The 14,470-nt window shown below is 41.7% G+C and overlaps 1 protein-coding gene across 2 annotated transcripts in view; it reads right to left on the bottom strand.

Moving 5' to 3' along the window:
* ALDH7A1 (aldehyde dehydrogenase 7 family member A1) overlaps nucleotides 1-14,470 on the bottom strand; it is a 51,339-nt gene that overhangs the window by 31,205 nt on the left and 5,664 nt on the right. For both annotated transcript variants that reach the window (XM_017501007.1, XM_017501008.1), the window contains exons 4-7: nucleotides 9,075-9,155; nucleotides 6,612-6,735; nucleotides 1,574-1,706; nucleotides 354-398 (exon numbers count right to left, since the gene is read on the bottom strand). In XM_017501007.1, the coding sequence (XP_017356496.1) occupies nucleotides 354-398; nucleotides 1,574-1,706; nucleotides 6,612-6,735; nucleotides 9,075-9,155 (383 nt within the window). The remainder of the gene's footprint in view (nucleotides 1-353; nucleotides 399-1,573; nucleotides 1,707-6,611; nucleotides 6,736-9,074; nucleotides 9,156-14,470) is intronic.

Below are 14,470 nucleotides of genomic sequence, written 5' to 3'. Positions count from 1 at the left end.
AAAAAAAAAAAAAAAAAAAAAAAAAAATCTATTCTCAAAACCATTAACCTGTTGAATAGTGAGAAAATATGGCTTCTAAATTGCAAAATATTTCCTTCCCACTGAAGATGGTTTTATTTTCCAAGTTCAATAAATATGTCAACATCTGGCATGTATCCAAATAGTTAAATTAAATGACGCAGCACTGAAACATTCTACATAAAAATGGTATTACAAGCAAAGGAAAAAGAGGTTATCCAAATTCTATGCTTAAATAAATGTAATTCTTTGACCTCAGATTAAAAGTCAGGGCCTATCAATCACCCTTTCAATATTATTCCATATTCACGAAAAAGAAAGCCACACATACTTACTTTGTGACAGCCACACTAATCAGGGAAGTTGTTGGAGCTCCTTTCCTTAAAAAGGTTAAAAAAAAACTTATTTGATGGAAAACATAATTATCTTTTATTATTCAAACAGAAGCAAAAGTGTTTATGAGAAAAAGCTCTGTCCAGTTAGACAACTGACAAATGAGTCTAGCAACCGAAACAGAAATCTGTCCTTCAGCTTGGTGTCTTTGAGACCTATGGAACAAAACTTTCATAAACATAAAAATAGCACCAAGCAATTCTGAATTAGCTTCCTGCACTGATCACAGGAATCGTTAGGTTAAGCTCAGCTAAATATGGGAACTGGGTGAAGCAGAAATCTACCAACCTGCTGCATTCACTAAACTTTCCTTGGAAAACTCAAGAGAGCTGAGGAAAACAATGCAATGAGCCTTTTTGGATTAGAATACTGGAAAACATGAGTTCCTTTCACAACATGGTGCAAAATTATTAGTCCTCTCAAATATGTCCTATTTTACAACTAGTTTTTGAATACATTCAACAGAGTACCACACATTGAAAATGAATTAATAATTAGTGGAACAGATGCAAGTAAAATGAGCCAAAGACAATTGTCCTGATTTTTCTTATTTAATTTCTTCCACAGAACACAAAAGCAAAAAACAAGTAACTGTTTGCCATCTATAATATACAGACATTTTTACTATCAAATATTTTGTAGAGTTGAAAAATTTAAGACATCAATAGGAACACCGACCAAGTGCCTAGAATTACTTGGGAGTTCACTATCAAAGTTTTATTGGCCAGGCGCAGTGGCTCATGCCTGTAATCCCAACACTTTGGGAGGCCGAGACGTGTGATCACCTGAGGTCAGGAGTTTGAAACCAGCCTGGCCAACATGGTGAAACCCCGTTTCTACTAAAAATACAAAAACACAAAAAATTAGCCAAGCATGGTGGTGCATACCTGTAATTCCAGCTACCTAGGAGGTTGAGGCAGGAAAATTGCTTGAACCTGGGAGGTGGAGGTTGCAGTGAGCTGATACTGTGCCATTGCACTCCAGTGCAATGGGCGACAAGAGTGAAACTTCATCTCAAAAAAAATTTTTTTAATTAAGTTTTATCAAAGAAGGCAGGTGATGCACACCTATAATCCCAGTTACTCAAGAGGTTGAGGTAGTAGTACCTAGAAGTGGCTATTTTTATCACTCACTACTAGATAGGAAAGTGAGCAGGTCTTACCAGAGGCAGACATTTCCACATATCAAGGCGATGGCGTTGTTCCAGCCATACACTGCCACAGGGAAATTGAATGCAGTGATGATTCCAACCAGGCCTACAGGATTCCACTGCTCGATCAGTGCATGGCCAGGTCCTGATGACAGGAAAAGGATGGAACATGCCAAAGCATGTTAATTTAATGTGCATCAAGTTAATAAGATCAAATGTACAACAGACCAGAGAAGATTCCAGACGCCTTATAGTGGGATATTGCCATGGGATATTGGTACATTAACAAATGTACAACAAAAGTGGTTATTAGTGCACTACCTTGTAAATCACAATGATATTCATTATGCCGCTGATCCTCATAGGAACTCTGCATAGACCAGAGCAGTATAAGTGCACCTGAGAGACAAGGACACTTTCTAGAGTTGATGGGTGCCCTAAGTGGTATGATCACAAAGGGCAGAACATGACCAGGGCACAGGGGCATAGGCCCATGTTTGTTCTTTGTTTTGTTTTGTTTTGAGTCAGTCTCACTCTGTTGCCCAGGCTGGAGTGGAGTGGGGCAATAGCTCACTTCAACCTGCACCTCCCAAGTTCAAGCAATTATGGAGCCCCAGCCTCCTGAGTAGCTGGGATTACAGGCATGTGCCACCACACCCAGCTAATTTTTGTATTTTTAGTAGAGAAGGGGTTTTACCATGTTGGCCAGGCTGGTCTCAAACTCCTGACCTCAAGTGATCTGCCTGCCTTGGCCTCCCAAAGTGCTGGGATTACAGGGTTGAACCACTGCAACCAGCGTCCCATTTTCTCTAGGTTGCCTGATGAAGCCTTGGGCCACCTTCTCTGAATTCAAGACAAGGTGTTTCATTTATTGGTGGAAGATGGGAAGGGTGAGTTCTAATAATTATATATATGTTGAATGAATGGATTGCACAAATCTTTACATTCACTATAAGAAAACTAAAAATACAAATAAGCTGAGAGCATTGGGTCATGCCTGTAATCTCTAGCACTTCAGGTGACCGGGACAGGAGAATCACTTGAGCTCAGTGTGAGACGGATCAACATGGCAAGACTCCTGCCTCTACAAATAAATAAATAAATAAATAATAAGCTGGGTGTAGACAGGCACGATGGCTCATGTCTGTAATCCCAGCATTTTGGTAGGTCGAGGCGGGCAGATCATGAGGTCAGGAGATTGAAACCACCCTGGCCAACATGGTGAAAGCTCATCTCTTCAAAAAAAAAAATAAATAAATAAAATAAATTAGCTGGGTGTGATTGGTGTATGCCTGTAATCCCAGCTACTTGGGAGGCTGAGGTTGGAGAACTGCTTAAGCCCAGGAAGTTGAGGCTGAAGTGACCTGTGATTGCGCCACTGCACTCCAGCCTGGACAACAGAGTAAGACCCCGTCTCAAAAAAGAAAAGAAAGTAAGGAAGAGAGGAGACTAGATAAGACAAGACGTGAAAAGAAACAAAAATATTAGGCCGGGCGCGGTGGCTCAAGCCTGTAATCCCAGCACTGTGGGAGGCCGAGGCGGGTGGATCACGAGGTCAAGAGATCGAGACCATCCTGGTCAACATGGTGAAACCCCATCTCTACTAAAACTACAAAAAATTAGCTGGGCATGGTGGCGCGTGCCTGTAATCCCAGCGACTCAGGAGGCTGGGGCAGGAGAATTGCCTGAACCCAGGAGGCGGAGGTTGCGGTGAGCCGAGATCGCGCCATTGCACTCCAGGCTGGGTAACAAGAGAGAAACTCCGTCTCAAAAAAAAAAAAAAAAAAAAAAAAAAAAAAAAAATCCGTCTAAAAAAAAAAAAAAAAAAAAAAATATTGTATTTTAAATACAAACTTTAAAGTCACCCATAATCCCACAAGGGGCTTATTTTACTTAAACGCAGCTGGAGCAATGCAGAACCATACCACAGGAATACAGTGGTTGACAAATCCTGGTTAAAAACACACATCAACTGGAAAGGCAGCTGTCCCAGCCATCAATCTTTCTGGCCACACTCACACTGCTAGCTAGGATGGGGAACCATATCAGATGCAGCACCTCACTCCCAGGCCCTTCTTAGTCTAGGTACCCTAATCCCTAGAGATGAAGAACTGGTACAGTCTCTTCCTGGCAGGGCCTGCCTCCTCCTCTCCTGCCCTCCCCTCTCTGCCCTGATGTCACCTCCTTGCTTATAACCCTCTGGAGTTTGGCTTCCTACAATAGCTATCCTCAGAATAAAGTCCAACCTCCTAATCAGAAAAAGCCCCTTCCCAAGGTTCTGTTTCTACTCCACCCACCCTATCACTGCACCCTCCAGCTTGCTAAAGCAATGCAATCCCCCAAACAAGCCACACTCTCCCAGCTTTCACACAGGCTCCTTCCTTGCTTAAAACAACTTCCCGCCCCAGCACTCCACCCTTCTTCCTCTTTGTCCCACTTGGGACCTTACCTCGGCTAACCTTCTCTTGGAGGCATACCCCAACGGCACTCACAAGGCCAGGTTAGGGGCTCCCAGCTACATGCTCACCATCCTACTGTCTACTCCCTCATATTGCTTACCATGCTGGATTATGCTGGATATAATCACCTGTTTACTTATCTCCCACTCTAAAGTCTAATTTAAAAGCTTATAAATCCCTTGAGGACAGGGATTGTGTCTTACAGGTCGAGTATCATCTAGTAGATTATCCAGTACCTGATAGATGCTCAATAAGGATTTATTGAATTAATAAAGTCAAAGCTATCCCGAAGCCTCTACATAGATGAGTAAACTACTTTAAAAAGACGTGTAAGCTAGGTGTCGTGGTTCATGCCTGCAATCTCAACACTTTGGGTGGCCAAGGCAAGCAGATCATTTGAGTCAAGGAGGTCTAGGCCAGCCTAGGCAACATAATGCAACCTTGTCTCTACAAGAAAAATTTAACAATTAGCTGGGCATGGTGGTGTGTGCCTATAGTCCCAGCTACTCAGGAGGCTGAAGTGGAAAGATTGCTTGAGTCCAGGAGGTCCAGGCTGCAAGGGGCCATAATCACACCACTGCACTCCAGCCTGGGTGACAGAGATCCTGTCTCAAATAAACAAATAAAAATGTGCAAGCAACTGAGAAATATTCTAATTGTGAGGTAGGCATCATAGTAGGTTTAAATAAGTTACCTGCTTGCACATGTACATGTCCCCAAATTGGAGGTTTACTAACTCATTTTAGCTGGAAAAAAACTCTTGAAAGTGTTCAATGACATAAAATTACTATTGCATAATGAGAATCATTACTAGATAGCTAATTAAAGACATGAACTGTATATTAAAAAGACTCCTCCAACTCTTTCTACAAGTAAGGAATTCACTCAAAATTCCAAGAAAAAGAGAAAAATGTGATTTTTTTGAAAATTACTTCTTTCCTGATTATAAATGTAACTGAATAACCATCATGGAAATTTTAGAAAATAGAGAAAAATAGAAGAAAATCCACTACTAAAAATTCTGCCACAGAGAGAACCACTGCTACCACTTCGGCATATACATCTATCCCAGCATTTCCAATGCAAACACACAGTCACGTGTTTTGCCCCATCCACATTGCAAACATCACACACATACACTCTTACTCTCACTGTCTGTTTCTTACTCTTGCTGTTATCTTATTATCTTCATTGTTAAAACCTCAGAGAATAAAGTTGGTTCTTACAGAACAGCTTGTAATAGCAAAAGACTGAAAACAACCCTACATATACATCATTTGGGAGGTGACTAAATAAATTAGTCCCTTTATAACAAAATAGACAGCCACAGACACAGATGAAGGAAGCCCCTTAATAGACTAATATGAAAACAATCTCCAGCCAGGAGCAGTGGTTTACACCTATAATTCTAACACTATGGGAAGCTCAGGCAAGTAGATCACTTGAGCCCAGGAGTTTGAGACCTGGGCAACACTGCAAAATCCCACCTCTATAAATTTAAAAAAAAAAAAAAAAAGGAAATTAGCCAGGCATGGTGGTGTGCACCCATAGCCCCAGACACTCAGGAGGCTGAGGTGGGAGAATCGCCTGATCCCGGGGACAATGAAATGCAGTGAACTGTGATCATACCACTACATTCTAGCCTGGGCAACAGAGGAAGATCCTGTCTCAAAAAAAGAAAACAAACCAAAAACACAACTTCTAAGATATATTATTGAATACAAAAGTATAAAACAGAATGTATAGCTTGCTACATATTTGCCTATATGTGAATAAAATCTACAAGGGCCTAGCAAGGTGGCTCAGGCCTGTAATCCCAGCTACTCAGGAGGCTGAGGAGGGAGAATCACGTGAGTTCAGAAGATGGAGACCAGCCTGAACAACATAACAAGATCCTACAAAAATTAAAAAAGACACACAAGAAATTGAAAACATTCATTACTTACATGGGGTACTATGGCTTAGCCACAAGGGGTAGGAGGGAAACTTTTCATCTTTTACCCTTTTATTGTTTCTAATTTTCTGGTTTGAATCTATCGCCTCTTCAAAAATCATTAACATTTGTATAATTTAAACACAAGTAAACACAACCTTCCTGTAAAAGCGTGGGGTTAGAGGAAGACAACATTCACAAACATTACTTTTAGTATTGCTAATAGTCTACCAAAATTGGCTTAGATTTTTTTTCCCCTTATGATTTGACACCTAGGTCATTTCTAATTTTTTTTTATTGATGCCACAATGCACCTCTTCACAGATAACTTGTCTTATTTCAGATTATTTACTTAGATTCTTAAAACTGGGCTCTTTAAAGTTATAGCTCTTTGGGTATATTTCCAAATTGTTTCACAGAGGAGTTAAAAGTGTCTTACCCATGGACTTGCTAACATTAAGTTTTATCTTTAAAACAAAAAAGTTCTTGATCTAATGTTTTCATCTATTTTAATTTGCATTTCTTTGAAAAATTGAGGGTATTTTCACATATTTATGCCACTTGAAATTTCTCCTTTGCACAGTCCATAGACAGAGTATTTTTTTGGAGCTCTACATATTGGAGTACAAAACTCAGCTTAACTGACTTCATTGCTTACTTTCAGAAGGCAAGATAGGTCCTCCAATCATCCGTGATAAGCCAACAGCATAGTCACAGATATCCACATACTCCTGAACTTCTCCCACACCTTCCACTAAGATTTTCCCCATCTCCAAAGACACCTAAAAAGATAAAAATGACAAGCAGAATTTTTCCAACAGAATTCACATTTTAAACATTAAATTAAAGGGGGTCAGACTGAGATGATTAAAGAAAAAAGAGAAAAAATAAATAAAAGGGGAAAGCAAAACATATTTTGTGGATGTAATACATTAAAGTCAGTCTGTTTTTATTTTTATTATTATTACTTTTTTGAGACTGAGTCTCGTCTCTGTCACCCAGGCTGGAGTGCAGTGGAAAGATCTCGACTCACTGCAAGCTCCACCTCCTGGTTCAAGCGATTCTCAGCCTCCCGAGTAGATGGGATTATAGGCATGCGACACCACACCTGGCTAAGAGACATGGTATCACCATGTTGGCCAGGCTGGTCTCAAACTTCTGACCTCAGGTGATCCACCCACCTCAGCCTCCCACGATTACAGGCCTGAGCCACCACACCCAGCCTGTTATTTTGTTCATGGTTTTTGTTTTTGTTTTTGTTTTTTGTGTGTGTGTTTTTGTTTTTTTTGAGACAGAGTTTTGCTCTTGTCACCTAGCTGGAGTACAATGGCATGATCTCAGTTCACTGCAACCTCTGACTCCTGGGTTCAAGCACTGCCTCAGCCTCCCAAGTAGCTGGGCTTACAGCTGCCTGCCACCACGTCCAGCTAATTTTTTTTTTTTTTTTTTGTATTTTTAGTAGAGATGTGGTTTCACCATGTGGCCAGGCTGGTCTCGAACTGCTGACTCAGGTGATCCCCCTGCCTTAGCCTCCCAAAGTGTTGGGATTACAAGCATGAGCCATGATGCCTGGCCTATTCTTATTTTTTTAAAGAATTTTGAAACACAAGAATTATCTTTACTTTTTCCTGTCCATCTTGTTAATCTTTCCTCTAAAGCAAGAATTTTTTTTTTTTTTTGAGACCAAGTTTCACTCTGTTGCCCAGGCTGAAGTGCAATGGCACAATCTTGGTTCACTGCAACCTTCGTCTCCTGGGTTCAAGCGATTCTTCTGCCTCAGACTCCCAAGTAGCTGGGATTACAGGCACACGCCATCACACCCAGCCTAAAGAAAGAATTTTAGCCGGGCGCAGTGGCTCACGCCTGTAATCCCAGCACTTTGGGAGGCCAAGGCGGGTGGATCACGAGGTCAAGAGATTGAGACCATCCTGGTCAACATGGTGAAACTCTGTCTCTAGTAAAAATACAAAAAATTAGCTGGGCATGGTGGCGCGTGCCTGTAATCTCAACTACTCAGGAGGCTGAGGCAGGAGAATTGCCTGAACCCAGGAGGCGGAGGTTGCGGTGAGCCGANGGCTGAGGCAGGAGAATTGCCTGAACCCAGGAGGCGGAGGTTGCGGTGAGCCGAGATCGCGCCATTGCACTCCAGCCTGGGTAACAAGAGCCAAACTCCATCTCAAAAAAAAAAAGAAAGAAATTTAAAAATATATAAACTATGGCTAGGTGCAGTGGCTAATGCCTGTAATCCCAACACTTTGGGAGGCCCCGGCGGCTGGACCACCTGAGATCAGGAGTTCAAGACCAGCCTGGCCAACATGGTAAAACCCCGTCTCTACTAAAAATGTAAAAATTAGCCAAGCATGGTGGCACAAGCCTGTAATCCCAGCTACTCAGGGGGATGAGGCAGGAGAATCACTTGAACTGAGGAGGCAGAGGTTGCAGTGAACCAAGATTATGTCACTGCATTCCAGCCTAGGTGACAGAGTGAGGCTTTGTCTCTAAATAAACACATAAATAAATAAAATATGTAAACTACTTTTCTTAAAAACTCACCTGACCACTGCACTCCAGCCTGGATGACAGAGTGAGACTCAGTCTCTAAATACATAAATAAATAAATAAATATATAAACTACTTTTTTAAAAAACTCATCTGTCCACTGAACTCCAGCCTGGGTGACAGAGTGATACCTTGTCTAAAATAAATAAATAAATAAAATAAAATAACTTTTCTTAATAACTCATCTGGCCAAGCGTGGTGGCTCACGCCTATAATCCTAGCACTTTGGGAGGCTGAGGTGGACCAATCACCTGAGGTTAGGAGTTCAAGACCAGCCTGGCCAACATGGTGAAACTCCATCTCTACTTAAAAATACAAAAAATTAGCAGGGCATGGTGGCATGTACCTGGAATCCCAGCTACTTAGGAGGCTAAGGCAGGGGAATTGCTGGAACCTGGGAGGTGGAGGCTATAGTGGGCAAAGATTGCACCACAGCACTCTAGACTGAGTGACAGCAACACTCAATCTCAAAAAAAAAAACCTCACAATCTTGTAAATAGAAAAGCATGACAGCCTTTTTCTCCACTCAAAGGATTATGTACATATTACAAATATACTTTACCAAGCTTCCTAGTACTTGGATCTTCTCTCGCAAGGCATCACCAATCTGTCTTACTATTTCTCCTCGTTTTGGAGCAGGAATCTAAGAAAAGAATGCAATTATTGTGTCTGATTCAAAGCATAAATTCATGTCTCTAATACAGTATTAGATGTGTGCTATAAAAGAACAAAGTGTAATCACATCAAAGAAGACTTTTGATCACATCAAGACTGTGATATGACCAGGCACTGGGGTTAAAATACGAAACAAGGTATTCATGGAGCAAATATCTACTGGAAGGCACAGAGGAGAAGAAAAGGCAACAAATAATTATAAATTGTCATCAGGGTTATAAAGACAAAGGAAATAAAAAGGACACTGAGATAGAGAAAACAGCAGGATTGGAGGGGAAATGGACACATTACTTTACCTAAAAGTTTGGCAAGAAAAATGTCTAAGGAGGTAATACTGAAGCTGAAACCTGAAGAATGGGAAAAGTAGCCCACAGTAATATTCTTCCCAGGGATGAGAAAAAAAAGCATATAAGAGGGTCCATGGAAAATAAAAGGGGCTGATTGGGAAGGCCAGTATGTCAACGTGCCTTTTTTTTTTTTAAGATGGAGTTTCACTCTTGTCACCCAGGCTGGAGTACAATGGCATGATCTCGGCTCATTGCAACCTCCACTTCCCAGGTTCAAGAGATTCTCCTGCCTCAGCCTCTTGAGTAGCTGGGATTACAGGCACCCACCATCATGCCTGGCTAATTTTTGTATTTTTAGTAGAGACGGAGTTTTGTCATGTTGGCCAGGCTGGTCTTGAACTCCTGACTTTAGGTGATCCACCCGCCTTGGCCTCCCAAAGTGCTGGGATTACAGACATGAGCCACTGCATCTGGCCATAAGAAGGCCAGTATGTCTAAAGCTAGAAGCTTATAAGGACTTGGAATCTCATTTCAGGTACAATGTTAAATCTTGAATGCTTTTTTTAAGGTGCCAAATAAGAGGATTTGCTTTATCTTTTAATATTACTATCAATAGGTAGAGGATCTGTTGAAGGGGAAAAGAGTAGAAGGAGGGAGACCAATTAAGAACGTATAGGGCCGAGTGTGGTGGCTTACGCCTGTAATCCCAACACTTTGGGAAGCCAAGACAGGCAGAGCACAAGGTCAAGAGTTCGAAACCAGCTTGGCCAAAATGATGAAACCCTGCCTCTACTAAGAATATAAAAGTTAGCCAGGTATGGTGGTGTGTGCCTGTGATCCCAACTACTCAAGAGGCTGAGGCAGGAGATTCACTTGAACCTGGGAGGCAGAGGTTGCAGTAAGCCGAGATAGTGCCACTGTACTCCAGCCTGGGCAATAGGAGACTCTGTCTAAAAAAAAAAAAAAAAAAAAAAAAATTAAGGGGCCAGGCACACTGGCTCACACCTGTAATCCCAACATTTTGGGAGGCCAAGACGGGCAGATCACTTGAGGCCAGGAGTTTGCGATCAGCCTGGCCAACATGGTAAAACCACGTCTCTACTAAAAATACAAAAAAAAAATTAGCCAGGTGTCATGGCAGGTGTCTGTAATCTCAGCTACTCAGGAGGCTAAGGCAGAAGAATTGCTTGAGCCTGGGAGGTGGACATTTCAGTGATCAAGATCATACCATTACATGCCAGTCTGGGCAACAAGAACAAAACTCCATCTCAAAAAAAAAAAGGTCCCCCAGGCAAAAGCCAATCACACCCTCCCCCTAACTCCCACTGCTCCTAATCACAGCGCTTCTCACACTTGCCTCACAGAGCTTGACTGTGAGCTCAAGGCTTTTCCTTGCTCTCTCTTCTCCCCAGGTGTATCACCATGTCTTAGCACAGCTTTTCTGGATGGTCATTTCGCAATCTATTCAAATTTAAAACATTTCTACCCTTTGACTAAGCAGTTCCGCTTACAGAAAGTGAGCTTATATGTAAGTGTGCCCAAGTATAGGTACAATAATATTCATTGCAGTGAATGAATAGTAAAGAAAAACAGGAACCATCCAACTGTCCATCGGCACATAATTGGTTAATTATAGAACAGCCATAAAATAAGGTAGATTTTTATGGGAAAACATTGAAAAGCTATAATAGGATAATAGAAAACAAGAAAACACATATGGTAAGTAAACTTTTTCTTAAATTTGGAGGAACATATACCAAGCTGTTCACAATGGTTTTTTTCTGGGGAGTGAAATTATAACAGATTTTCATCCACAATTTATATGTTTGCAATGTCTGTCATTTTCACAACACATGCACTTTTTTGGAAACAGGAAACAAAAACCTGTAGCATTAAATCATCAGCACACAACCTATACATATCCTGGCATGTGGTGTGGGTTTAATGATGTTTCAATTGAATTTAGTCAGTACATTCATAAGTTTAGTCAAGTTGGTTAATTTCAACTCAGAATGGTCACTATACACGGTCTTTTACCTCCCATTCTGGACATGTTTTATTCAGTCACTTTCAACAAATAATTATTGCACACGTTCTATGTGCCAGATACTGTGCTAATCCCTAGAAATTCTATTGCAAATGCAGCAGTTACAATTCTTGCCCTCTACAGAGCTGACAGTCCATGGGGATGATAAAGGCAAGAAACAGGCAATTACAATCTAATGTGGTAAATGCCATGAAAAGAGCTAGATTTCCCAAGAGGAGCACCCTGAAGTAGGCTTTTTCCAGTTCAGAGTTTAGTAGGGCTAAGACTTAAAGCATGATGGGTGCTTCCCAAGTGAAGAGGTAGGCAAGGTAGAGGAAAAGCACAGGATTAGAGGGATTCGGAGCATATGCAAAGGCTGAAAAGCAAGAGAAAATGGTTTTGGAAAATTATGGCCAAGGGCGGTGGCTCACACCTGTATTCCCAGCACTTTGGGAGGCCAAAGCAGGAGTTCGAGACCAGGATGGCCAACATGGTGAGACCCTGTCTCTACTAAAAATACAAAAATTAGCCAGGCATGATGCCTGTAACCTCAGCTACTTGGAAGGCTGAGGCAGGAGAATCACTTGAACCCAGGAGGCAGAGGTTGTATTTTGCTGAGATTGCACCACTGCACTCCAGCCTGGGTGACAGAGTAAGACACTGTCTAAAAAAAAAAAAAAAAAAATTCAGTTCCCTGTCTTCAAGGACAAAGAGATTCCTGCTCTTTCTCACCAGAGATGGGAGGGAAAAGGAGAACACCTGGGGATGCAGGGGGCAGAAATCAGCAGCTTTCTGTACTAAAACTGGCTCATGGAAGAACACAGCAAGTCCATTCCTGAGAAAGAAATCAATTTCTATCAACTATCTTTCCATATGTGTCACTTTGTTTCCATTTGCCTTAAAGAAAAATGTTCCATCTGAAAAATTCTAGCATTGGTCAGGCACGGTGGCTCACTCCTGTAATCCTAGCACTTTGGGATACTGAGGCAGCTAGATCAATTGAGGTGAGGAGTTTGAAACCAGCCTGGCCAACATAGTAAAACCCTGTCTCTACTAAAAATACAAAAATTAGCCAGGCATGATGCCTGTAATCCCAGCTACTTGAGAGGCTGAGGCAGGAGAATCGCTTGAACTGGGGAGTCGGAGGTTGCTGTGAGCCGAGATCATGCCATTGCACTCCAGCCTGGGCAACAAGAGCAAAACTCTGACTCAAAAAAAAAAAAAAGAAAAAGAAAAATTCTAGAATTTACTCAAATTAACTACATGAAACAGTGGTTTACCCTAACACAATCAAGGTCAGACAAACAGATGAAGGCCAAGCAGAGAAGCCTCACGTGAGGGAGGATCGAGATGGGATAGCCTGTGGCTATCCAAAGGGAGTCCAGCTTTGGTCTGTTTTTATTGAGCCTCTCTAAGTCCCTACCCTACTGGCAGTAGCCCCAAAGCACAGTTAGGAAAAACTCTGCCCCTTCCCTAAACCTTGAACTCAATTGCCTAACTCAAAATCAAACAGGTAGGAGCCTCAACTGACTCTGCTATTACCCAGGAAAGCAATCTGTTCCCACTTAACACCCCCATTCTATTTACTGGGAGGTCTTAAAATCACCAGAAATATGAGAAAGGATATTAGGTGCAGAGGCTGGCATGGGGGGTAAGAGGTGACTGCCAAATGAGATCCTGAATATGAAAATAGCAACAACAAAAAAAGTACAGCCCAACATTTAAGAAAGATCCCAATGTCAGCTGGCACTCCCTAGGGCAAAGACAGATTTAAAAATCAGTTCGTTTTTAATCAATCAGTAAGGTGGCTCATGCCTGTAATCCCATCACTTTGGGAAGCAAAAGCAGGCAGATCACCTGAGGTCAGGAGTTCAAGACCAACCTGGCCAATGTGGTGAAATTCTGTCTCTGCTAAAAATACAAAAAAAAATTTAGCCGGGCATAGTAGTGCATGCCTGTCATCCCAGCTACTCAGGAAGATGAGGCAGGAGAATTGCTTAAGCCTAGGAGGGGTAGGTTGCAGTGAGGCAAGATCGTGCCACTGCACACCAGCCTGGACGACAGAGTGAGACTCAGTCTCAAAAAAAAAAAAAAGTTCAGGAAAAGACAAGACCCTGAATTCACACAAACTTTTCGTTTTTTTTCAAATGTGTTTATAATTACCCGGGATAAATAAACACATATAACAGACGCTTCTAGTCAAAATGTTAACTTGCACTAGTATTCAAAACTGTATATGCAAAGAGTGAAACTTCATGTAAATTGTGTACTTTAGTTAATAACAACACATCAACTTTGGCTCATCGGTTATAACAAAATATGGCATACTAATACAAAATGTTAATAATAGGGGCTGGTGGCTCATGCCTATAATCCTAGCACTTTGGAGGGCTAAGGTGGGCAAATCACTTGAGCCCAGGAGTTTAAGACCAGCCTGGGCAACATAGCAAAACTTCATCTCTACAAAAAATACAAAACTTAGCCAGGTGTGGAGGCACATGCCTGCAGTCCTAGTTGCTAAGGAGACTGAGGTAGGAGGATTTTCTGTCTTTAGGAAAAAAAAAAAAAAAAGGAAACTTGGGAATAGGAATCAGGGAGTATATGTGAATTCTGTACTTTCTTCTTGTTTTTCTGTAAACATAAAACCGCTCTAAAAAATAAAAGTCTATTAATTTTTTTTAAGTATATATGTATAGATAGGAAGGCTGGGCACAGTGGCTCATGCTGTAATCCAAACATTTCAGGACGCTGAGATGGGCAGATTGTCAGGTCAGTTTGAGACCAATCTGGCCAGCATGGTGAAACCCTGTCTCTATTAAAAATACAAAAATTAGCCAGGCCTGGTGATACACACCTATAGTCCCAGATACTTGGGAGACTGAGGCAGGAGAATCACTTGAACCTGGGAGGCAGAGGTTACAGTGAGATGAGATTGAGCCACTGCACTCCAGCCTGAGTGACAGAGCCAGA

Source organism: Cebus imitator, unplaced genomic scaffold, assembly GCF_001604975.1.
Source record: "Cebus imitator isolate Cc_AM_T3 unplaced genomic scaffold, Cebus_imitator-1.0 Scaffold275, whole genome shotgun sequence".
Classification (NCBI taxonomy): Eukaryota; Metazoa; Chordata; class Mammalia; order Primates; family Cebidae; genus Cebus; species Cebus imitator.
The sequence above is the reverse complement of the archived record's forward strand: the minus strand, read 5'-3'. Positions and strand labels throughout refer to the sequence as shown.